The 26705-nt window shown below is 39.9% G+C and overlaps 2 protein-coding genes across 2 annotated transcripts; both read right to left on the reverse strand.

Annotated features, from left to right (window-relative positions):
- Positions 1-1129: 1129 nt before the first annotated feature.
- LOC124265995 (receptor-type tyrosine-protein phosphatase alpha-like) lies at positions 1130-15070 on the reverse strand. Its single transcript, XM_046700814.1, has 14 exons — positions 14994-15070; positions 14605-14641; positions 14058-14156; positions 13751-13876; positions 12736-12881; positions 8550-8685; positions 7403-7549; positions 6610-6634; positions 6416-6480; positions 5694-5816; positions 4678-4797; positions 4095-4234; positions 3793-3931; positions 1130-2854 (listed from the first exon to the last, which is right to left on the reverse strand). Exons 3-14 carry the CDS (start codon positions 14118-14120, stop codon positions 2774-2776), a joined length of 1311 nt encoding a protein of 436 aa, XP_046556770.1. The 5' UTR covers positions 14121-14156; positions 14605-14641; positions 14994-15070; the 3' UTR covers positions 1130-2773.
- Positions 15071-15144: 74 nt separating this feature from the next.
- On the reverse strand, positions 15145-25414 carry LOC124265996. Its single transcript, XM_046700816.1, has 7 exons — positions 25339-25414; positions 23462-23681; positions 21052-21128; positions 20729-20956; positions 19103-19249; positions 15723-15883; positions 15145-15243 (listed from the first exon to the last, which is right to left on the reverse strand). Exons 1-7 carry the CDS (start codon positions 25397-25399, stop codon positions 15145-15147), a joined length of 993 nt encoding a protein of 330 aa, XP_046556772.1. The 5' UTR covers positions 25400-25414.
- Positions 25415-26705: the final 1291 nt, after the last annotated feature.

Here is a 26705-nt window from a genome sequence, read left to right on the forward strand (position 1 = left end):
CTTCCTGAACCTACATTCGATTGCCTTGTCTCGAACGTGTACATGTTGAATTCACGGTCGAACAGCATGGACCTGGGTGCCTTAGTACAAAGCGGTCTTTGCGCTAAGGTTGTTTTGTACAACGGCATTCTGGTTTACATTATATGTATCAGTTTTATAAACCAGGATGTGTCGGATAGGATGTGTTAAATTCCCGGTAGTCTCTGATGTACCCATTGTTTGAACGGAAACACAAAACTAAACAGCTGTCAGCTTATGTTATACAAGTACATTTGAGTACGAAGGAAAAAAATGTAACCCACGAAGCCAAAGATTGGCTGGTTGGTTGGTTGTAAAATCTACACTACAGTATTCCAGTTACAGTGCACCCTGGTTATAATGACCCTGGTTATAATGACACCCTGGATATTTTGCTCTTTTTTTTGCCAGAACGGATTTCCTGCCTAAAATATACCTTGGTTATAATGCCAACTGGATATAACGCCGTATGCCAATTATTTGGGGAACAAAATGTCATTTTCGTTTGGTTTAAATGTCAATTACACTGGCTGCAGGTAGTATACATGCCATAATTAGTTAATAGATATGACTCAAATCAATTGACCAAACTCATTAATGCTTAGATTTCAGTAGCCATGTAATCCAAGATAGGATAAAACATGTGACAATACACTTCCTGCAACCAACAAGAAGAAGTCACCTGCATCCCCAAGACGCTGTGATCATTTAGTCACACAAGTCTCATGAGGTGAGGCATCACCTCGACCACCTTGTTCATTGCATACTGTCCTACCTGGTTATAATGCCACCCTGGATATAATGCCATATTTTCTCCTGGACAAACGCTGGCATTATAACCAAAGTATACTGTATATGGCGGCGGTCTATGAATGGCCGAGTTTTGACCAGACAAGCCAGAGATAATAGCATGATCGATCTGTAGACACAATTGGGGAACGTTGACATGTGTCAAGCACGACAGCGAGCCTGACCATCTTACGTCAAGCATAAGTTGTTGAATGTCCTTTCTATCTCAGATCTTCATGCATGGCTCTGTAGCCAAAGGTAATCAGTTACCTGTTAAGAATATAAACTTACACTGTTTAGGCTATTCACAATAAGTTGCAGATCAGATTAGAAGAAACTTTATTTTCCAATGACAATTCTGGCTACATCGTGAGTGAAAATATAACAGGAAGCAATAAAATACAACAAACTACACATACGAATGAAGTTAAGCATTTACTGTTTTGTAGAGCACTACGGAACATGCTCTAAAACTAAGAGAAAAGTGAGAGAAACAGTCTGAAAAATGGGCAATAAGACACAACTGTTAAACTATACGTATGCTATTATTAATAGCTCAGATACTACTTTGGCTAATATAAATGTACAGCACTTAAAAAGGTCATTACAAAAGGTATCGGAGGTAAAGGCACAATGTAACACATTCTCGACAATAGTTTCGCTTATATTATTATATTGGGGCATATGCACTCGCTTTAAATTCCTATAGTTGCAATAAAATACTTATTATCCTTTACGACTTGCCTGAAACCGATACTTGAAACTTCCAGGTTAACAGCTTCCAAACAGAGAACACTTGCCATATATGGAATGTAAATAACTGCTCCGTACATCAGCAACTGTTGCATGCTGTGATGGATGTGTTGGCCAAACTGGTTTCAATCACAAATTGTGCGTAGGGTATTCGTAAAGAGCGTTCCAAGGGAGATAACTCTATGGGGTTCGCTTGAAAGAAAGTACGGTCTGTTGAGGGCATTAATTCATTCGAACTTTTTAAATTTATTAATGTAATCTAGCTACGTAATGTTTATTGTAATGAATTATATGGTAGCTTCCCTGAGGGCTGATGGTTAGTGTTATTGAGACACTTGCATTATTTATTTTTAGCGAAGTGTGACATGGTGCCTTTAAGATATAAGAGCAACATTTATAGGGTAAGAGAGAACTGTTATTAAACACTCTGATACTGACATGGGTAAATGAATGGCGAGACCTGTTTCTTTTTTAATATCGATGGAAATTAAATTCGATGGAAAGAAAATAGGAAAAGTTCGTTCAAAATTTTGCAGCTCGTAAAGTAAGCTTTCCTCAGATATCAATAATCATATCTTAGGTTTTATTTGCTTTTGATACAAAGTGATGTTGTTTGACCAAATTTGAAAATGTATTGATTAATATGAAATATGATTGAGTTCGTTTCTGTAAGCTAGTTATGAATTATTTAAAAGGGAGACAAACGCTACATCATTTGCAAACAATTGTTCCTAATTATGTGTAATTTCTACAAGACCGTGTCATGGTAGGTGCATTTTGAAAACAGTATTCTTAATTGCTGTTTGTTAGACACACTTAACCTAAATAACTGATGGCATTATGGGTTTGGAGTAACACATACAAATAATCATTGTATCCTCTGGAACTCCATTATCCTCGACTCTCATTCCCCCACATTCAAACTGCTTGCCACAAATGTCAAGAACATGTGTAGGTTGTTGTCTTTAAGAACACCAGCTAATTCAGATAGCGCATGTTAAGGTATCCTAACTTATTGTCTCAATTAATATGTACAAATAGAAAAATCGAACATATGACATATGCAACAGCATTGCAACGAAGTAAAATACAATGCAATAAAATGAAAAACTAAGAAGGTTACATTGTGAAAATAAACAGTTGTACCAGTGAATAAGAAATATTAAGGGTCATTATGTGATAACTTCCAGCTGTACGCAGAAACTGTCCACTGTCACAGATTAGTGTAGTTGCCTGCCGCCGCCTCCATCAGCCCACATTGACGGCTGAAGTCAAACAGCAACCGGACATCATCCTGCAACAGCAACTACTTCGTGGAATTATCAAAGCAAATCAAAACGCTTTGAGCCCAAGCGGGTATGGTGGATAAGAATATATGTGTATCAACCGATGGTGGTAGTAAAGGGAGACTGGCACTTACTGCGCCTGATGATAGATTAAACATAAAGTGTCAGATAACCCCGGCAGTGTGTCAAGCTCATAATATAAATCAGACCGTGACATAGGTAGATCATTGCTGACTGGGGAGTTAAACACCAAAGAAATACCAACTAAAGGAGATCATCTACGAAGAAATCATCATCCACGAATGGTTTGCTTACATAATCAACTCGGTAGCAGATGAAACCCCTATTTATATTACATTTGTATCAACTGGACAGAGTGAAGTAATACTCTAGAAACATTGATGTGTGGATCCATGTTTCTTTACTAGGACGTTACTCTCATAGGCGGGTGATGGGTGATATCAATCAGAGAAAGGCGTGTGCATTTTTCAAATAGGGTAACTAATCATTCAAAGTCCGGTGAAAATATTGGAGATGTATCACCCATTCAACGGTTAACATTGGAAGCCTCACACCATGATATCGGATTGCGGATGTTGCTTCGATTGAAGCTTTGACTGATATATTCTGTGTTCGGATTGCCACATTGATAAGGGACCAACCAACAGTTTACATATATTTAGAAGCAAATGTGTAACCTCATCACATGAGACTGGATTGAGGTTTTGCCACTGTTCAAACTTTGAGAAATTTGGGGTTGAAGTTGTCAGTCTCGGAGAGATGGCTGATTACATGTCAGTACCGAGGGCATAGATCGTTGCTCTTAATATCAATCACTTGTTAGATTTGGTCAGACTTGGAATATTGACTTACAGTTGGGATATTGCTGACCGGTTAAATACCCGACAATATCAGAACTGGCGACAATATAGGAGTAAACACACACCCTTGTAAGATGAAAGCCAGGACAACTTTGGAGGAATGTTCTGACATGCCCGACGACGTCCACGCGATGATCATCAAGGATGCCACAGAGAATGTTTCCCATGATGCCAAGAGACACAGCAGTCTTTCGGTCAGCCTCTCTGAAAACACACCGTAACCTATATAATCATGTTTTGAACAATATTTCAGTTATACCAATTCGACACTGATTCAAACCAGATCATTTTTCATGAAAAAATCGTATCAGTAGTATTTGATCTTTGGAAGAATTTTTTTTGCCAAAATGTATAATGTAAAATTTACCTGTGCAGCACAACAGTAGGGTATGGCTGACATGACAGGTGGTGGAGGTGGGGGTTGCCTAGAATTAGGGCCCCAAGGTGTTCAATAGAGATTTGACCAGGTATCTGCAGCATCTTCACTGATCGGGAGATTTTTGAGTTCTGTGACAGAAATCAAAACTTCTTAATGGACAAAACACGAAACAAGAGTATCAGCGCATTGGGTTTAACCCACTTTCATCAGGTCAGTCTGAGGGAAGATGATGTCAGTGTGAGGTCCATGTCAATGCCGATACATGCACAAATAAGAAATTCATATTTTGTGTTCATTTTGTATAAATATAAGCAAAATTGCCTCCAATGTTGCTACTTTTGCGTTTCTAGTGTTTTTCTTTTGTTTTTTTGTTGTTTTGTTTTATGTTCTGTATTTGCTTTGTTTATTGTTTGTTGTTATTGGTTGGGTTTTCTTTTCTGGGGTGGTGTGTGTGTGTGTGGGGGAGGGTGGGGGTGGTGTGTGTGTTTGTAGTTGTTGTTTTTTTTTTGGGGGGGGGGTGATTTTGCAAATTACATGCAAAATACAAACGGTTTAAAGTATGAACTCTCGCCTTTGTTTGTAGTTTTAAATTCACAAGAATGAGGCCTGAAGTAAGGTTGATCTGACTGGTCGTTTTTATGGTCACATCACCATACTTCTTCTCCTCGTTCTCTTTTCCAGCAACATCAGCCTGGGAATAAGCAAAATTGTCAGTGAGATAAGAAAAATACACTGGTTTACATATTTACGCAAAACTATATAATTTTATATTTGCAACAAGGCGTTATAACTTCCCTGCTGTTACAATTACGTAGGTGTACAATATTTATATGTCGTTATGTTGGTTGGTTGATTGGGTTGTTGTTTTACGCCGCGCTCAGCAATATTTCAGCTATATGGCGGCGGTCTGTAAATAACCGAGTCCAGCGATCAACAGTATGAGCATCGATCTACACAATTGGGATACGATGACACGTGTCAACCAAGCCAGCAAGCCTGACCACCCGATCCCGTTAGTCGCCTTTTACAACAAGCATGGGTTGCTGATGACCCGGATCTTCACTGGTAATATACCATGCTGAGTGAGTGAGTTTAGTTTAACGCCTCTTTTAGCAATCGGCCAGCAATAAAACAGCGGGGTACACCAGAAATGGGTTTCACACATTTTACGCATGTGGGGAATCGAACCCGGGTTGTCGGCGTTATGCGCGAACGCTGAACAACTTGGTTACCCCACCGCCCCATGTCGTTAAGAACACATTTGACAAGGATTAATGTTTGTATAGAGGATACAGAGATTATATCTATTGTTAGTTTAAACATGAACAGCTTTTATTTGAACATGCGAACATATTTCTATGCGAACATGAATACTGTTTTGCATCAATATTATTGACAGAAAATAGAATTGAATAAGTTAACTGCCATTATCATACATGGTCACTGCAGATTCTCTTTGGCATATGATTAAGAATCATTATTGTATCAAACTGCGGTGTTGCCAGCGATGCGTGTTGCAAGCGCATCCTGCCCCAGGGTTGGCATACTGAAAGACAGAAAGAAACACAAGTGCTGTCAAATAGATACCTCCAGTGGGGTGACGACAACAATGTTGTGGACGTTGTTCTCTTCCACCAGCTTCCACAGCAGCTTCACCAACCCAGCTGGCGGGGCAACCGCTTGAAGGTACCCGCTCACATAGGTCATAGACTAAAACACGTGAATGATCGATACTTCTCAAATGCAAAATGAAAAGGTAAAGTTTTAGTTTCCAATTATGTTCTTGATTTTGGTGAAATTTCTTAACAATTATATATGATACACGGGAAGTCACGAACGGAAAATATCATATGCCGTGCTACTCTATTATTGTGGACATTTCACACATTATTACTTTTCTGGAAAAGAACTATCGAGGGAATATTTGAGTTCAGTTTAGTTCAAATCGAAATTTCAAAACAAAGTAGATATAAATATAAAACCGAATCATTTTTACGCCATATCTTATTTACTTAAAAATCGGCATATCTATTATATGTATTGTGTTTGGAAAATTCTTAGAAGGTTGATCACCTACGAGTGTTTTTTTAGATCTTTACGCAGGTATAACTTAACAGGAGAGGAGAGAGAAAGATTTCAAAATTTCAGTAACCATTTCAACGATACTTGCATGCTCAAATATAGATTGTCTGATGCTGATATGGTTGTCAAACCACGTGTACATTATAACACTCGTTCCGTTCGTATTCGTTTCATATAATATTTAATTTAAACCATCAGTCCACGTCAAGGAAATTCTGTCCACCTACCGGACCCACTCGGACAATGAAGTCAGGATTACCATCCACCAACATCCTGTGTCGGGAGGGACAATCTGCAACATTTAATGTTTCGATCATTCCACTAATACGTATTTGTAAGGAAAAGGTAATCTGATCTAGCTACATATCGTTCAAGATGTTTACATTGTCATCGATATTTAGTACACGATGTATCTACTTACCATCGTTTTGTTGATTTGTAAGCATCTGCAACAAAATCGATCAGAGAATCAAATATCATACAGTGTATACATTCTTTGACGTGAATTTTATTAATGTGCATTGGTTTATGTTGATTGGATGAGGCAGTAACACATCGTTTACTCACATCGAATGGACAAATAATCAATTGATTCACACCAGTAGTGTTATGATTTATTTTGAAAAAAAACTGACACAGAAGAAGAAATAGATGTTACTTGAAATAGATATCACAACAAGACAAACGTTTGTACAAATGATGTCTTAATACTTTACGAATGCTATTGGGGCAAAGTGAATTGGCAGAACAACCTAAACATAAATACAGCATAGGTGGGTGAATTAGTGTACACCGGTTTTTTTTGTAATTGCAACTTGTAAATAACTGAAACTGGAGCACACACTCACACAATGACAGGGAGTCTCAGATGACCCAAACAACTACAATTACTTGTTCTATCGACCCAAACAAGATTTCAAATTCGACCAACTATCAGGTCTCGGTACCTGCTCTTGCTTGAAGGTTTTGTTGCAGGTAAAGGATGACCCGTAACCAATCATAAATACTACGGTACGGTTTCTGTACCATATATGTAATGTACCATATCTAATGTACCATATGCAAAGATAATTTACAAAGAAATCCCGTCTCAAATACTTATTTAGTGGCTCCGTTACACAGAAGTGAGAGAATGGGAAATTTATAATGGCATACACAGAACTAGGTATACTGATAACTGAAAGAACGATGTATTATGTTCTCTGTAAACCGACCTCTGACATCTGCCTGAAAGTCCTTCCGTCCACTGTAGTGTCCATACCACTGTTGAGATAGCAATTGATGAAGCTGTCAACGTCCATGCTGGTGTTGCCATATTTTGTCATCTCCAATAGGCAATGGAAGACACACTGATACTGCTCCTGTGGAAAATATACAAGCCTAATTTGGGGCGGTGAGGTAGCCTAGTGGTTAAAGGGTTCGCTCCTCATGCCGAAGGCCCGGGTTCGATTCCCCACATGGGTACAATGTGTGAAGTCCATTTCTAGTGTGATATTGCTGGAATATAGCTTAAAATGGCGTAAATCCCAACGTACTCACAAGCCTAATTAAAGATATGGGACTGTGGAAGTGTCTCATCTGAAATCTAATTAGGATTATATATAAGCCACATAATTCTAGTTTCAATGATTAAAAGTTACCTTTTGTGCACACCTTAAGTTAAGGAATAAGCTTCCCATGTCTCAGCATACACGTTAGAAAGCCTTGCGAAATTCCAGTTAATATATGATTATCATCTCAATACGCAATGATGGAAAAGGTATCCAAACTAGATACATATTTTGTTTGAAGCGCACTTAAAACCCGAGACTAAGGCGAAAAGCGTGTCCAGCGAAAGTGTTATCCAGCATTTATGCTAGCATAAACGGCATATTTACCTCCGTACTTTTCAAAATAGGGAGTTTAGCTTTACCAAGATCGTGCAATTTGGCTGCATAGGTAAATATGGAAAGAAGAAATGCAAAGCCATCCAGTTTGAACAGTGAGTAATACCTGAGAATGTAGGATATATCACTTACCAAAACAGCAAATAATACATGTACTAACGAATAAGGTACATTCACAAATTAAACTTTTGATAAAAAAATTTAACAAATATTGAAACATTGTATCAACATAAAACTTGTTATTCAGTCTCTCCTAACGTTTTCCATCAGTGTGCTCAGTTGTTGGCGATCTATAGCCTGTTTTTATATTGTATCGTCCTCTAAAGTTAAGGTATTTTGTGATAGTCTAGTTGGTTTTACTGTCCTTTCTCGACATATATTTTAAACAGAATTTACTGATGACCTTGTTTCCATGGCTGTGTATGGCTGTGATATTGCTCACCCATCAGTGTCCAGACATCTACACTCCACCTACCGGAGTCTGTATCATGTTCTTCCTCTGATCCCTCATGGTTGACACATACCCCAGGACATCCACCACCCCCTCCCCTCGGGCCTGGTCTATCAGGGAGTCAACGGCGATGTATGTGCCTGTACGTCCGATACCGGCGCTGAAAGAATGCATACATATCTGAACATCTGAGAATAAACATTCCGAGGCTGAAAATACACACGAGAGGACACGTCTGAACCTCCAATACCGACATTTTGGGAGGCTATGAATATCTAGTTAAGTTGATGTACTTCCTCTACCGGAGCTGGCCTAAAGTTGTCAATGAAAAGTATACGCCATGCTCTTTATGCATTAGTTCACAGCAATTCACTTTCATTTTGGTAAGTAAAATAGATGAAAGGGAATATATTTGCTACATAATATGATATAGTTTCCAAAGTCATATTCACTGTTTTATACATGTTATAGTTGTGTAATCGGCTGAAAATGAAATTGAATCATTCCTGGGATTTACGTTGGTCGATCAAAAAGTACGTAGACTAACTGTATTCTCGATGTCCAATGTTTGAAAAGCTTTCATTTTATTATAAAGGAATCTTTAGCAAAGTCATATTTCACATATGTAGGTAATGTGGTTAACGAGTCATTAGTCATCACAACATATTGGGGCATAATATTTCTAACAAAACTGCAGAAATTGAAAAACGATCTGTCATTTGGTACCTCTTGGATAATGGTATGCCCTCAGAGTATATCATATAAGATATGTTCAGTATAGTATTGGATGACTTCCCTTCATAATTAACAGTCAAAGATTTTTGTCGAGGGCTGTTGTTTAAGGACACCCCAATTTCAATCTTCCTTAAACATTGTGTCCAGATATTCAAGCTGGTACTGTTTACAATATATTGTCAGCTGACACTTGTGTGACCATTCAGTGTTTAGTTTGAACCCTTGGCATCATGTATGAATAAGTGAAAACATTAGAATAAGTTATGTTTTTATGATTACGTCATCTGAAAGGGGATGGCTAGTGTCTCCAAAACAAGCTCTTTCAGTCAACATGAAGGGTGGAATCACTTTAACAAGCGATTGCAATTTTAAATTGCTTGTTTATGAACTTTAATATCTAAGTGTGATTCTAGGGGCCTTCTATCAATTTCAAACACACAAAATATTTCTTGCATACTTTGTTTCCTGAGGTGTTTGATGCATTTCTTGTAGTTTTTTGTTTTTTTGAGGGTATCAAGATAAAAGGTCACACAAAATGGGGATCGTGAGACTGGAACATAGCCAAACCAAATTGCTTGAGCTTGACAGGTAATATGTAGAAAAATAGAACATGATGATAACTGCATTATCATCGTTTTCCTGGTGATTCTACATAGTTTTTCATCGCCCCTCGTCCTATGACATATATATGATTGACATGTTAATCCGTCTGACGTTTTGATGGTTTGCCTACCTGCAGTGGACGAGCAGTGGTCCGTCTGACGTTTTGATAGCTTGCCTACCTGCAGTGGACGAGCAGTGGTCCGTCTGACGTTTTGATGGTTTGCCTACCTGCAGTGGACAAGCAGTGGTCCGTCTGACGTTTTTATGGTTTGCCTACCTGCAGTGGATGAGCAGTGGTCCGTCTGACGTTTAGATGGTTTGCCTACCTGCAGTGGACAAGCAGTGATCCGTCTGACGTTTTGATGGTTTGCCTACCTGCAGTGGACGAGCAGTGGTGCGTCTGACGTTTTGATGGCTTGCCTACCTGCAGTGGACGAGCAGTGGTCCGTCTGACGTTTTGATGGTTTGCCTACCTGCAGTGGACGAGCAGTGGTCCGTCTGACGTTTTTATGGTTTGCCTACCTGCAGTGGATGAGCAGTGGTCCGTCTGACGTTTAGATGGTTTGCCTACCTGCAGTGGACAAGCAGTGATCCGTCTGACGTTTTTATGGTTTGCCTACCTGAAGTGGACGAGCAGTGGTGCGTCTGACGTTTAGATGGTTTGCCTACCTGCAGTGGACAAGCAGTGGACCGTCTGACGTTTTTATGGTTTGCCTGTCTGCAGTGGACGAGCAGTGGTCCGTCTGACGTTTTTATTGTTTGCGTATCTGCAGTGGACGACCAGTGGACCGTCTGACGTTTTGATGGTTTGCCTACCTGTAGTGGACGAGCAGTGGTCCGTCTGACGTTTTGATGGTTTGCCTACCTGCAGTGGACAAGCAGTGGTCCGTCTGACGTTTTGATGGTTTGCCTACCTGCAGTGGACGAGCAGTGGTCCGTCTGACGTTGTTATTGTTTGCCTACCTGCAGTGGATGAGCAGTGGTCCGTCTGACGTTTAGATGGTTTGCCTACCTGCAGTGGACGAGCAGTGGTCCGTCTGACGTTTTTCTTGTTTGCCTACCTGCAGTGGATGAGCAGTGGTCCGTCTGACGTTTATTGTTTGCCTACCCTCAGTGGACGAGCAGTGGTCCGTCTGACGTTTTTATTGTTTGCCTACCTGCAGTGGATGAGCAGTGGTCCGTCTGACGTTTTGATGGTTTGCCTACCTGCAGTGGACGAACAGTGGTCCGTCTGACGTTTTGATGGTTTGCCTACCTGCAGTGGATGAGCAGTGGTCCGTCTGACGTTTAGATTGTTTGCCTACCTGCAGTGGACGAGCAGTGGTCCGTCTGACGTTTTTATGGTTTGCCTACCTGCAGTGGACGAGCAGTGGTCCGTCTGACGTTTTTATGGTTTGCCTACCTGCAGTGGACAAGCAGTGGTCCGTCTGAAGTTTTTATTGTTTGCCTACCTGCAGTGGATGAGCAGTGGTCCGTCTGACGTTTTGATGGTTTGCCTACCTGCAGTGGGCGAGCAGTGGTCCGCCTGACGTTTTTATGGTTTGCCTACCTGCAGTGGACGAGCAGTGGTCCGTCTGACGTTTTTATGGTTTGCCTACCTGCAGTGGACGAGCAGTGGTCCGTCTGACGTTTTTATTGTTTGCCTACCTGCAGTGGATGAGCAGTGGTCCGTCTGACGTTTAGATGGTTTGCCTACCTGCATTGGACAAGCAGTGGTCCGTCTGACGTTTTGATGGCTTGCCTACCCTCAGTGGACGAGCAGTGGTCCGTCTGACGTTTTTATTGTTTGCCTACCTGCAGTGGATGAGCAGTGGTCCGTCTGACGTTTTGATGGTTTGCCTACCTGCATTAGACGAGCAATGGTCCGTCTGACGTTTTGATGGTTTGCCTACCTGCAGTGGATGAGCAGTGGTCCGTCTCACGTTTAGACTGTTTGCCTACCTGCAGTGGACGAGCAGTGGTCCGTCTGACGTTTTTCTTGTTTGCCTACCTGCAGTGGATGAGCAGTGGTCCGTCTGACGTTTTGATTGTTTGCCTACCTGCAGTGGATGAGCAGTGGTCCGTCTCACGTTTAGATTGTTTGCCTACCTGCAGTGGACGAGCAGTGGTCCGTCTGACGTTTTTATTGTTTGCCTACCTGCAGTGGATGAGCAGTGGTCCGTCTGACGTTTAGATGGTTTGCCTACCTGCAGTGGACGAGCAGTGGTCCGTCTGACGTTTTTATGGTTTGCCTACCTGCAGTGGATGAGCAGTGGTCCGTCTGACGTTTTGATGGTTTGCCTACCTGCAGTGGACAAGCAGTGATCCGTCTGACGTTTTTATGGTTTGCCTACCTGCAGTGGACAAACAGTGGTCCGCCTGACGTTTTTATGGTTTGCCTGTCTGCAGTGGACGAGCAGTGGTCCGTCTGAAGTTTTTATTGTTTGCCTATCTGCAGTGGACAAGCAGTGATCCGTTTGACGTTTTTATTGTTTGCCTACCTGCAGTGGACAAGCAGTGGTCCGTCTGACGCTTTTATTGTTTGCCTACCTGCAGTGGACGAGCAGTGGTCCGTCTGACGTTTTTATTGTTTGCCTACCTGCAGTGGATGAGCAGTTGTCCGTCTGACGTTTTGATGGTTTGCCTACCTGCAGTGGACAAGCAGTGATCCGTCTGACGTTTTTATGGCTTGCCTACCTGTAGTGGACAAGCAGTGGTGCGTCTGACGTTTTCATGGTTTGCCTACCTGCAGTGGACGAGCAGTGGTCCGTCTGACGTTTTTATTGTTTGCCTACCTGCAGTGGATGAGCACTGGTCCGTCTGACGTTGAGATGGTTTGCCTAACTGCAGTGGACAAGCAGTGGTCCGTCTGACGTTTGGATGGTTCGCCTACCTGCAGTGGACGAGTAGTGGTCCGTTTGTCTCAGCAGCTGCCTGTCTCACCAGCCAGATGAAGTTGACCAGAGCGAGGGTGTCAGGTACACCGTGGTCAGGCCAGGTTGTGAAGTGGAACTGGACAACTGACCGACTTTCTGCTGTCTGTGATAGAAAGGATTAGCATTCATAGTTCAACAAATCAGGCGCTAATTGCACATTCATTCAAATTCACGCGTTTGTTTGTTTATATAACAACTCTCATATGCTTCCAAAGTAGTGTTCTTCATATAGCCAATCAACTTTAATCTTATACACTGAGCTTAATTTTCACTTCACTTGGGACATTTAAATCTGACGTTTCTTGAGGTAATTCCTACTTCTTAACGTATTCATTTGATTACCAGCCAGGGCTATGGCAGCATGGTTATACAGGCAAGTTCAGACAACTGGTATATATATCCCCTACATGTTTGGACTCTCCACGAATTCTTCAGTTTGAGAACTTACAAATGATATTTTAATTGTCTATACATGAAAAAAGTATCCTGTTTGCGATTGTTACACCTCACTTAGACATACTGGTGTTTACATTTTGAAGGTTTCAAGGTACTATGCAGTATGCTCTTTCTACGAAGATTTCAATCAGCTTCGAACGAGTCTTGCTCAAAAGATGTGTGATCACGATAAATCTCAGTTAAACTTTCAAACATTTTATTGTAGGGATATGGGAGACACATTCCCAAATCTGACGCATCAGTGACAAAAGTGATGTTCAATGAAGTTTCCTACCTTTCACGTTTACTTTATGTTTCCATTGTTTTTTCAGATGAACACTTGACATCCTTTGAAATTGTTTGTCATCTTTTCGAGAATACGTACACGATAGTGATTCACAAATACTTGTTCATGAAAAATTTGGATTGTATACTTATAAATTTCTTACAGCCATGGAAAGCGGTTTTTCACTTTATATTTCTTTAAAGTCAAATAAAATATGACTAAATAATCAATGACGTCATGCCGATACTTACTGTACAAGACGTGACCTTCAGATGTCTCACTGTAAAGTGTGCTCGGGTTTGTATGGCTCCAAGTTCCACCTGGAAGAGACCTGTGTTCAGGATGCCCCGTGACGGCCAGTACTGTTCACATGTCACCTGAAATTTATGCTGACAATACCTAACACATTCTAACCAAAAAAAGTGTATTTTTCCGGTTCCCCAGAATGTCCAGTCTCAAGTAAGTTTACTTATTTAAAGTATGTTCGGAACAAAATCTATCTTCCGAAATTCAAATTCTTGTGTATCATAGTTCTAAATCAGGCGTGCTTGTATATACCTTACATCCTTCTACGAGACCAGTCACCATGACAATCCGGCTGCAGGAACGTTCCCAGATCATTCTCCAGAAGTCTCCCCACGGTCTTCTTAGTGGGGGCTACAATTGTCACGTTTCTATATCAACGGTATTTACACATCAACATCAATCTCTGAAAGGAGGGATTATCTACAGTGGCGGCGCTTGCAAAAGAAACATTAACGAGACACTTTGAATTCAACTAGCTACCTCCAGAGACAAATTTAAATTGTACTACATAAAACGGATGGCGTTGTTTTGAAACAATTATTTTGAAAAATCATTTCATTGTAACAACATTGCCATCACCCTTAAAGCTAAGTTTTAACTTTATGTTGGGTTTTAACCATATATGTTCTGCTAGCTCTAATCACATTCTAATATCAATTGTCCAAAGTAACAAGTAAAGTAGATCTTTACTGCGTATTGATTTATTGATTTTAAGCATGACCTTGAACATTGAAAAAAACACGTCAAATGTTTAATCAAACTTATACTAGCCGCTAACCTACGATCGTATACAACATACCTTGAGCGGCGATGTAGTTTCTCCTTTGATTAAAACTCTGGAACAGAAGAGGAAACTGAGATTGTGCAGCACTTCAGATTGTTTCAAACTGGTTGTTTTGTTGTTTTTTTCATTCTAACATTATGGCTGCGGTTTGTAAATAATCAAATCTGGACTAACAATTCAGTGATCAACTTCATGAGCAACGATCTACGCAATTTGGATCTGATGACATGTGTCAGCCAAGTCAGCGAGCCAGATCACTCGATCACCTTAGTCACTTCCTACAAGTATTAGTTGCTGACCCAGATCTTCACTGGTGTGCAGAACTTAAGACAGATTACTGCATGATACAAAACAGAGGAACGATCAGATAATACGTCAGGACGTTTTGCATAAAATAATCCTACATGCATCAGACTGGCGTTGATATAGTCAGATCCGGGGATGTTTGGGAGGCGAGTCAAGCGGATACGGTTGTAGTCATCTGGAACAAGAAGGGAGAAACAAAAAATGTCTAATCGAACCATTGCCAGAACATAATATACACATAGAATAATTCTAAACTGCACATGGGAAGTATTCTCTGAACTTGTTTTTGCCAGCGTTCTCTGGTTTCTGGGAGTCTTCATAAGGTGCTGTGAATTCTGTAGGCAGCATCTGTGGAGGGCATAGGTCACTACTTAATAATAGTGTCAATAGGGATATCATTTCAAGGCTAGGTTTGAACAGTTTGGTTTGGTTTGGTTGTTTAACGCAGCAATATGGCGGTTGTCTGTAAATAATCTGGCCAAGACCAGACAATCCAGTGATCAACAGCATGAGCATCGATCTAAGCAATTGGGATACGATGACATGTGTCAGCCAAGTCAGCGGGCATGACCACCCAATCCCGTCAGTCGCCTCTTACGACAAGCATGGGTTGTTGAAGACCAATTCTAACCCAGAACTTCATGGGTCGAGTAGTTTCTAGAAGAAAGTATAAGTATAAGTTGCAGATGTAAATACTCCACATTCATGAGGTCATGGTGTCATGTTCGATGTGCGCTGAACTGCTTGATACACAGATATTTAACCCGTGGCATACTTCTTTGAAACGAACAATATGTCGATCAGAACAATCAAGTACAGAAACTTACACCATACTCCTTTCGGAAGCCGTCCTTCTTTTGTTCGATTCCAGCTATCGTTGCTTCCAGCGCCTGCACAGGGACGTTCCTGGTGACTTCGTTACAATAAACATTGTCTGGGACTGCTCCATCCTCTGGGCCCGCGCAGTCCTCTACCTCAGCAGGAATGCCTTAAATGTTTAATGTTAAGTGTAGGTTCATTAGAATTTATTCTTGTCTGCGTCAGTCGGTTTTCAATTACATATTTCTCCTGTTTTAACTTGTCGAGGTCATGCAACATACGGTCAAATTCAATAAAACAAGAAACTAAATGAATGCTAAATGCCTGATTTTGGTGATCCTGATCCTGATTTTACCTGGTACAACTGGAGGTTGATGTTCATCAAGTTGTATGGCACTCTCATTGTCCAGTGGATGAATTGAGTTTCTGTGCAATAGATAGATTTCCATTACATAGATTGTCATTGCTTAGCCCGGTCGAATATGCTGATGACAAACTGATGTTTACATTTACGTATTGGCTCAGTCGCCAGCTCTCAAGCCCTGTAGCTTTACAATTCTGGGCAGTTTGAAATTTTCATTACTTTGGCATTTGATACCAACGTTTTCGCGTCTAAAACGCACGTTCACATCACTTAGACGGTTTCCTTTGTCTGAGCAGGTACACAAATGCCATGCCTTGGTGACAACATATACTGACTAGCAATAACAACGCAACTCAGAATTCGTGAAAATTATACACTTTCAGCATGAGGTTGGATTTTTTACTTTAACACAATTGTTTTGATGTCTTGAATTGCGTTTCTTTTGCTGGTCAGTATATTATCAGCAATGCAGAGATTTAAATACTTTTTTGCCAATAATTATCCGTTTACTTTTCAATATTGTATTGTAATATTTCAGTTTTTAATAGGACTTTCGTGTCTAGGTGTGGTCAATGTATGAAAAACAAACCCTGGGTTCTGTGGGAACGAAATATGACATTCAATACAATTTTTGTGAAAACATTTATTTCATTTCCCCCCATTTATGCTATTGGTTACGAATTTACCCCTGACTAATCATGCAGAATCACGTTCACCAATGTTCAGTAATGCCATCAGTTAATATTGTAATTATACCTATATACAATAAAACATTTGATTAAAACAGGTAATAAAATCCCGCTAATCGTATCATCATTGTATAATTTATATTCAAAGTTGTTCACTGGCCATGGTTACGAGGGGGGCATAGGTTCATGTACGCTCTATGTTTGTTCATGTCACCTGAGCCCGAAGGGACCAGTGTCACATGTTTTGAACTGTTTGAAGCACGGGTATCGGATCAAAATAAGGAGTACCAGAGTAAGCCAATTAGCCAATACCGACAACAACAGACCACAAGAAAAGACAGTTTAGAGTTATCTCCCTTCAATCGATTTGCATGCGCAAAGCATCGATAAATATAATTTCCGTACATCATACGTCACTCAATTATTCGAGATAAAGAATTACTAACGCGAAGTACCAAATAAATTCCCACATTTCGGCATTCCCAGCGGGTAGAAAATGCTACTCGCTTGTAAGCGGGGTACATTGAAAATAACAAGAGCGCTCAACCAATCAGAAAAGCACATTTATGTGTGAGGTAATATAAATTCAAGTAACACTAGTTTCCCCGGTCACGGAAGACACACGGTGTCGGATTTCTAGTTAAGTCTAAGTACGTGTTAGACCTGAGAGTGTAAGTTGATGATGGTGAAGAGAGAAATAGGCATTCTGTGTACCTTACCTTCTGCATACAAGCACGATGATGAAAACGATAACAGCCACTAGAAGGCAGGCTGTGCTTGCAACAATAATGATCATGAGAGATCCGGGTGTAGAAGTACTTCCCGACGCGGTGTCTTCTGTGAAAATATTGTTCTATTTGAAAACTGAACCAGACAGAAAATTAGGTTTACATTATTGTAGTAAAGTCTACGTGTCATCTACAGTGGACACAAAAAAAGGGCAAAGGCAATACCAAACACCCGGTGCTGAATCCAAGACGGATAACATGTGTGGACCCCATTTGCCAAAGGACTAATAAGGACCATCCCTCATAAAGTAATGATTACGTAATAACCTCCACAAAAGCATTTTACTGGTGTTGCATTTTACAGAACGTAAAATGTGGCAATTGCAATGTCTTCCCTTTCATTCAATTTCTTCAGTTACAATTTAAAACATATCTGTTACGTCGTTTCCGAGAACATATGACACAAGGTACATGAAGAACTGAAATAGTGTTTGCTACAAAATCTTACCACGTGAACAGTCATCCCCGTTCCAGCCACCTTTACAGCCTTCGGAACAATTCCCAGTCACATGATCACATGTGTCATCTGGTATCCTGCAGTGGCGAGAGGCACATGACTTTTGGCAGACTTCTCCGTAAGTTCCATTTGCACAGTCTGGAAGAAACAGGCTGCATTGCATCCTGCCGTTTACTATAACCATATGCACTTACATGACATTCAAATGACCAGCAATGCAACTGCTTCTGTGTATAGTGTACAGAGGCAATATCAGAATTAAACGTGTGCTGTTGAAACTTCACAGTTAATCATATTTGATTAAATGTCCTTAACTCCAAAGAGGATGTCCAAATTTACCTTCTAAACAATCATTTCCAGTCCAGCCTCTTGTACAGCCATCGAGGCAATTCCCTGTCACGCGATCACATGTGTCATTTAGTGTCTTGCAGTGACGAACTGCACATTCTTTGTTGCAGTCGTCTCTGTAGTTTCCGGGGTTACAGGCTTAAATCAAAAGTATACATTGCATTGTGTGGTTTACTGTGGTTATCTGCATCAGCAAGCAAACTCAAATGATCCATTTGTAATTAAATGGGTCAATCGCCAATTTGAACAGTGGTCGAGTAATGCCATGACGTGGTTGATGTGAAAGGGAAGACATCAATGATGCAGGTCTCAGACATTGACAACTTTGGTGCAGGAACTCCGACACATATTCATGTCAAACTAGGATTCGAACCCATGAGTGAGTGAGTCAGTTTACTTTTACACCGCTTTTACCAATATTCCGGCAAGATCACTGCGGGGGACACCAGAAATGGGCTTCACACATTGTACCAATGTGGGGAATCGAACCCGGGTATTCGGCGTGACGAGCGAACGCCTTAACCACTAGGCTACTCAACCGCCCCTCTTCGAACCCACGACCATCCCTTTCTGCTGTATCTATAGGACGTGACTCTAGGACACAAATTGCAATGACTGGAGTATCCGTATCTCGGTCCCTACGTAAAGCATCAAACAGTGAATAGCCCAATACAGATTACAAGTAAAGAAATATTGTTCAAACAACCCTATAAACTTCAGTAATTCTCCGAAACTATCTCACCCTGAAAACAGTCAGTCCCATTCCAGCCACTTTCACAGCCTCCGGAACACTTCCCGGTCACATGATAACATTTGCCATTTGGTGTCTTGCAGTGGCGACCGTCACATGACTTGTTGCAGCTGTCTCCGTAGGTCCCATTTGTGCAGGCTTGAAAAAAACACATGCCTTGTTTTATATCCTGTATGCTGTGAATAGCTTGTCATGAGCACTATCGTGAGATCCTTTATCAACATATCATTTGCAGCTATGTAGCATATGCTATGAATTAGAGACGGTTGTCCAAACTACATCTTCGTCAGGTTTTTGTATTTACAAGTGCATCTTACCAAGTACACAATCACCCCCCTTCCAGCCGCTTGCACAGCCTTCGGGACAACTCCCTGTCACAGGATTACATGTGCCACTTGATGTCTTGCAGTGACGAGTGGCACAGGATTTGTTGCAGTTATCTCCGTAGGTCTCAGCTGTACATGCTGTAGTAGAAATGTTACATGTTTACGCTACGATTTGCATTGTCACGCCGCAAGGAATTTCCACAGAGAAAAACATTGTCTCACCTCGGATGATTCTAGTATGTGAACATAATGTTAATTCCAGTGATACCATTGCCGTTATGTTTCTTTGGACAATGCGCTAACGGGATATATTCATCTCGTTATAGCTCAACTTGACAAATTATACAACCATACACCAAACAAGATAGGTACCGCTTTGGCAGGGCATGCTAACGACTCTTAAACACCCTGATTTTCACAGCTATGTGGCCCTTTACGAAAACAAAATCTGTTAGGAGACGGGTTTTTTCTTTTGATTTCAATGTTTGCATTTATTGGAGATAATGTTGGCGTAGATACTCCTAGTTTTGGTTGATCATTGACTCCTACGAATAAAAATGATGCTAAAATAAAGGCTTCATGTACATTACTAGTATATATATCCTGTATATCTGTTACTTAGCATTCACCTGACGAAGGGGCAAAGAATAGACCAGAAACGTTGTTTACACAATAGAGAAGAAGTTGACATCCATAATATTTTGTCTTAAACTATGTGTCCCTTTACGAAAAAAGAATCTGTTAGGATACGTCTTTTTCTTTTGCTTTCATTGTTTGCATTTATGTGAGATAATTTTGACGTAGATTGATGGCGTTGATCACTGACTCATACGAATAAAAATTATGCTAAAATAATTATGTTTATATATTTTAGACCATTCAAATTAACGATACTGAAACAATTACACTTTGTATATGCTTTCACAAATATACGCACACATGTGTTAGCAACGTCGCAACAAGGGTTCCGTTGTGGTAAGATTGCAACCTTTTTAAACATAAACAATCGAAACAACAGTACTTAAGTATGTCCGTCAAATAGATGACTTGCTTTTTCTTTCTGGGTATACTTAAACTTTAATATACTCTTTGGTTTGGGGGATATTCATAAAAAAAACTATTTTATAATTCACACATAATTAATGTCTAGCTTATGCATTGAAGAAATGTAATATTAACTCAAAAACATGAATATGAGTAACAGTGAGTAACCAACAAATTAAGATTACTTATAGTTTGATTGGTATGAATGATTTTTGTTATCTAACTAGTTTCTCATAAAAACACTTACTCCACACTTCAACTTCGACAAAGTCCAAGACAGCACCCTGCCTATCATTACTTGTCTCTGTGTAGACAGTCAGGAAGCGCCATGTTCCAGAACAGGTCGTATTCAGAATGTCAGGAATATCTGTACCATAAGGACTCCCTCCTACAGTTTGACAGAGCTTTCCTTCTTTAGGATCAGCTGGCTTTCTCAAAGACGTGTAGAGCTGAACTCCATTACGCCTATACTTGTCTGAAACAGATTTAGTATACTTTACTATACCGGCACATACTTTACTTCATATAGGATGTATCAGTCTGTCAAGCATTGAGTTACTCCCAGCTTACTTACGTATTCCTGGTACCAGTTTCTGATGAGTATGGAGAAATCAAACATCTTTTTACTCTTTACATGTAGATTCAAGCTGTGGAACGTCCCGTATAATAAGGTTTGACAAAATGTAACATTAATAATAATAAGTGAATTTGTAACGCGCAAAACTCCATGTCAGCTGGTATGCTCATGGCGCTGCAAGTAAAGTACCAGATTACTTCGCACAAAAGTAAATACCTGTAGATTTAGGGGACAGTGGAGTGTTATATCCAGACTAGATTCAGACAGAATGATCTGGATATGGGGGAAAAGACTTAGTTCTAGAATCATCTGCTTTCGAAAATATTGTGGAATCATCTAGACTTTCTCTCGGGTATATAAAAGGAGCGAGTTTTTGGTTCTGATCTCACATTACATCTAGAGCAACAAGCAGACCAGCATTGCATTTTGTGTGATCATTCTCTACCCTGATTAATTCTTTCTTCAAGTTGCAAGTTGGATTACTACTACTGAGAGGTGAATATTACCGTCATTGTCTTTATTACCATAGTCACTGCTCTGGTATTATATTGCCTTGGACTTTGTACTTCCACCGTATTTCTACATAATTTTGCATTGATTTACACTGATTTGCGAACTTAATTAATTCCAGAATAATCATAATATGCAGATAATTACAACACATGCATAGTTATTTGTTGGTTCACACCTGGTTCGTTTACTAATTGATTCCTGGCTAACTTTTTAATCTAAATTGGTTATCTACACGTAACACTTACCACGTCAATTTCAAGATGCTTTAAGAATTTGAACACTGGCAAGACACGTGGTACTGCTAAGCAAAACGGAATTATTGACAGCATCCAGGAGGACGTTTACTTAGATGGCTTCATTGGTCACTGGTAATTCATTGCTTTCGTTATGAGACGAAACTACTGAAACATGCGGGGCACATTGCTTGAGTATATATGTCCACTTGTCATCACCGGGTGGGAGCATGCAAATATTTCTTATTCAAGACGTGAGTGTCAAAACCTTTAAATGTAATTCTGCAGTTGATTGTTTCCACAAGTAGAAGAACTTAGTGATCAAGATAATCACAACTATCTCAATCTCAGAACACGTCCATGAATCTTCAAACGAGTTTACCAAATACACATGTGAGCGTCCGTATTCTCTCCTTCGAATTGTCAGCTGATGACCGAAAAAGACCTTTCTCCACTTAATGTTATTAATCAATGTATAATACACTAGTTGGGGGATGTATGAGATTTGGGTGGGGGTGGGGTTACACCAAGAGAAGGGGTTGTGTGATGGTCGTATCTTCCAGCCAAAGTCTTTTTTCCGAAGCATGTTCACTTTCACCCATGTAACTATATTTATCACTGACTTAGATGCTATTATATTCTACACTGTTCATACTGTAATTGTACTGCCATGGGATTGCACATTGCGACAATATTTTAAGCATTTCTTAGTAATTTGCATTGATTTTGAAACTACTTAATTACATAATTCAAATTCATTTGCCTAACATTTCACGCTGAATTCTTTTTGTATGGGTTAATCTGATTCTTCACATTTGGAAATCGACACGTAACATCTTTTTTCGTTATTGTATTACAATCTAAACTGAAATTATAGGAGGAAGTAGTAATGTACACTATATTTATTCCATTGGAGGGAATAACAGATTTGTACGAGTATTTTGTTGTTTAACGCCGCACTCAGCAATATTCAAGCTATACGGCGGTTGTCTGTAAATAATTGCGTTTGGACTAAGCAATCCAGTGATCAACATTATTAGCATCGATCTACGCAATTGGGATGCGATGACATATGTCAACCAAGTCAGTGAAACTGATCATCCGATCCCATTAGTCGTCTCTTGAGACAAGCATTTGTTGCTTAAGACCAATTCTAATCCGGATCTTCAGGGGTATTTTATCAGAGTACGTAGCACTTGCCATAACACTTTGAAAAACACTTATGCATTTTATTTCTGTCAATTACTGTTTCATAGTGACCTGATTCTACAAGGGACATTTGTTTGCAGTTGCTTGAGATTTTGCTGTTGTTTCCTGAAATCATCTCATACCTCACATACAAATTGGTGGAACTAATACTATATGTGCATGTCATGTCCAGCTTTGTGTTTTTTTTACAATTTAGCTTCCTCTTGCAGTAAATTAGGTAATAGTCTTATTCCGTTCATGTTTCAGTCTACAAAGTCTATAAGTTACAAGTCCACTTGTTCCTTTCTCAGAAAGTAAGATGTTGAGTCCAATCCCGGTCTCACCAACAACAACGATGCGTCCAGTGAGAAGTTATTGTCAGCGTATCACGTTCGAAGTCTGGATATTTTAACTTCAAAATGAGTCGGTGAACATTACCATTGTTGATTTGGATTATATAGGACAATACTTGCAGTCTGTCCTAAAATAGAGTTTGACCAATGGCGATTGAACTTCCCTCTCCAGATCCACTTTCCACCAAGCCCTGCGTTCATGTTCCTTTGTGTGGGCCGAGGACTGATACGTGTCTGCGTCTGTTACACCATCTACAGCTTTACTGGCAGCCAATGAGTGTTCCATAGTTGTGCTCATCCATGCTGTTTTATTCAGTGCAACGTTTGACCGTTTACCTGAAACAGTTATTCAGTGTTTGGGATCTCTGTGACAATTGTATTACTTAGTTTCACTTAAGATTGAGAAAAAGGTTGATAGTTGCTAGATTAAAACTGGGGGTAAACAGGGGCCAGGAATATTCAAGAGCAGTCGAAAAATGCGGCATAATCTTACTCAGCATGTTACAGAATATACCAGAAGAGAAACTTCATGTCAAGTCATTTCACTTTGAATGTCACATAAGACCAGTATTTGTTTGAAGCTCACTTTTCAGCCAGGATTCCTAGCCTAGACATGTTGGAAGCTTAATCAGTACTGCATCCTATCGTCAGTGCTTTATTTGCTACAGTTACTGATTGTATATCACATTGCCGTTCCAACTGTTCTGCCATTCAGTTCTATTGTGTCATTGTAATTTAAGTGCAGAGATTAACATTGATCTGAAACCTAATCAACTGCAGTCAACCAACTACAAGAATACAACAGAATATATCTGACCACTGTCTATATGTCATTGTGTATTTAGACACGAATCCCGGATGGGACTCGAAAGCCAAAAGCACTAGAATCTGTACTTTATTGTGTGCTGGTTATCCTCAATAGAAGATACACGTGTCTACAAAATGGCTATCGTATTGTAATGGCCATGCATGTGACCAGTGTGTGACTTAAATAGAATGGCTGTGGCATTAAAAACCATGTGTAGGCTGTAATACACAGTTTCCATAAAAAGTTTTGTCAAAAGATAAACTGACCTTTTTTCGTAAATCACAGATTGCACTGAGGCGCATAATTTATAGACGTGGTCATATGTGATCATAGTGGATGATAGGTTTCTAGAGTTAAGTAGCCAGGACATATTTGATTGGATATAAAGTGCAGACACCCAACAGATGTGACAGTGATGAAAAAAAGCGCCTTGGGAAATAGCAATGGTTCCAATCCCTGGTGAAAAAGTAACTTAAATTTATTTTGCTCGGTGTGAGTATTATGCAAAAGATCCAGTCCGTTGGTTAATATAAAAACTTGTGCTCGTTGTCTCTGTGTCAGAGATCAAATGTGCCAGTTTACATACTGAAGATACCTATGTTTACACCAGTCCTAACGATTCATCATGAGTGTTGGGGAGGTTTTTTTAACAGAAATATGGAAACTATCAATCTGTTTTCTTCTGAATTTGGAATCAAGTAAAACTAAAACATCACAATTGATGCTACCATATTGGAATGTATCAAGGTAAAATGTAATGACATCAAAGAAAGTTGGAGACTTTAGAAATGCTAAAACATGATGAACTATATATTGTACTATTGCAAACGATGTTTCTGACAGAGTACGTTATTGAGCACGCTCCATGAAGAACAGCCTCTTATTCAGAAAACGTAACCAAGACCAAAGTGAACCCGCACTTGACCAATATGATTCAAGGTCCATCAATAACTGCACCCCAGTCTTGAAGACTGCACCCGACGTCAAATGTAGAAATACCTTGTTGCCATTGTGGCAGCATTTTCAGAGCATTTTGGTACATGCTACACATGTTCCCATCACATTATATCCATGACTATTACTATGGGAACTTGTCTATAGTACACATCTTACATTCCTTCTTACCAAGTGCTACCATGGAGACAATTCAGATTGCTCGATAAAGTTTTGATAAAATAAACTTACCAGCAATGAGAAGGACACTTGATGTTACAGCAAACAGAAGGCACAGCAACATGGGCGACATGCTGCCATGTGCAACTGAAACAAGAACAATCTCAAGCACTGACCAGGATGTACATATATGCATTCAGACATACGACACAAGTACTTTATCAATGACGCCACACCGACCAAATAACACTGAAGTTACGTTAGTGGTTGGGCTTTTTTTCAAAGTGTGCCAGGCATTTTCTTTCAAAGTGTCAGGTAGTGTTAACAAATTACATGAAATAAAACCATATATTGGTTACACCTACTTGGGATGTCAGTCCAGATTTAAAGAGGTCATCATGCGACGATGTCACATTGGCCATACACTGACTGAGTTTAGTTTTACGCCGCTTTTAGCAATATTCCAGCAATATCACGGCGGGGGACACCAGAAATGGGCTTAACACATTGTGCCCATGTGGGGATTCGAACCCGGGCCTTAGGCGTGACGAACCAACCGCTTTAACCACTAGGCTACCCCACCGCCCTCATTGGCCATACAAGATATATGAATATTTGTGAAAAGGCGAAGATCATCCGTTTTGCATTACTTGTGATGAAAGAATGACGGTCAAGCATGTCCTGCGTGACTGTATTGATTTTTCCATCACAAGGGATAAGCATTTCAATGTAAAATCTGTAAAGGATCTATTAGTACTGTTAATTTTCATTTAATGATTGAATTTGTAAAAGAAATAGAATTATTAGATACATTTTGATGAATAGTTTGTAAATTAAAAGAAAAATATTATTGGTAGTTTGGATTTGTAACTGAGATTATTGGTGGCTGTACCCTCAAAGGGGTTTGAAGTATTGTAAAGTTATTGCCCTCCTGAGAGGGTACGTAAGTCCCAAAATAGTTCAAAGTAAATTTAAACCTACCACTATCTTTAATCGTAGCATATAGGTTATTTTAATTTATGGCTAGATTATCTAAAATTGCCAATAGCTGAAATGGTGTAAATCCAGCTAGGGTCCATGCAGGAAGCAAATGTACTGTAAGTGCCCATGGTCCCTAGTGTGGTGATCTACTTTCAGTTGTTGGCGATCTATAGCCTGTTTTTATACTGTCTTGTCATTTATAGTTAAAGTATTTTAGATTTCATTACTAGTTTTAAATGTATTTCTGTGATAATCTAGTGGTTTTACTGTCCTTTGCAGACAGGTAAGTATATTTGCTAACTTTCCTTTTATTCATTTATATATGTACAACGTTCTCACTCACTCACTTACTACATATTTCAGTCCCATAGGTATCTAAATATTGGAGAGTGACTGAAGTAGGCAGGGGAAGGTTTCATTACAAGAAAAGCGGATCAGTATATATTATGATGAAAATG

This window comes from Haliotis rubra, unplaced genomic scaffold (assembly GCF_003918875.1).
Source record: "Haliotis rubra isolate DU_JTF1 unplaced genomic scaffold, ASM391887v1 Scf1225, whole genome shotgun sequence".
In the NCBI taxonomy this organism is placed as follows: domain Eukaryota; kingdom Metazoa; phylum Mollusca; class Gastropoda; order Lepetellida; family Haliotidae; genus Haliotis; species Haliotis rubra.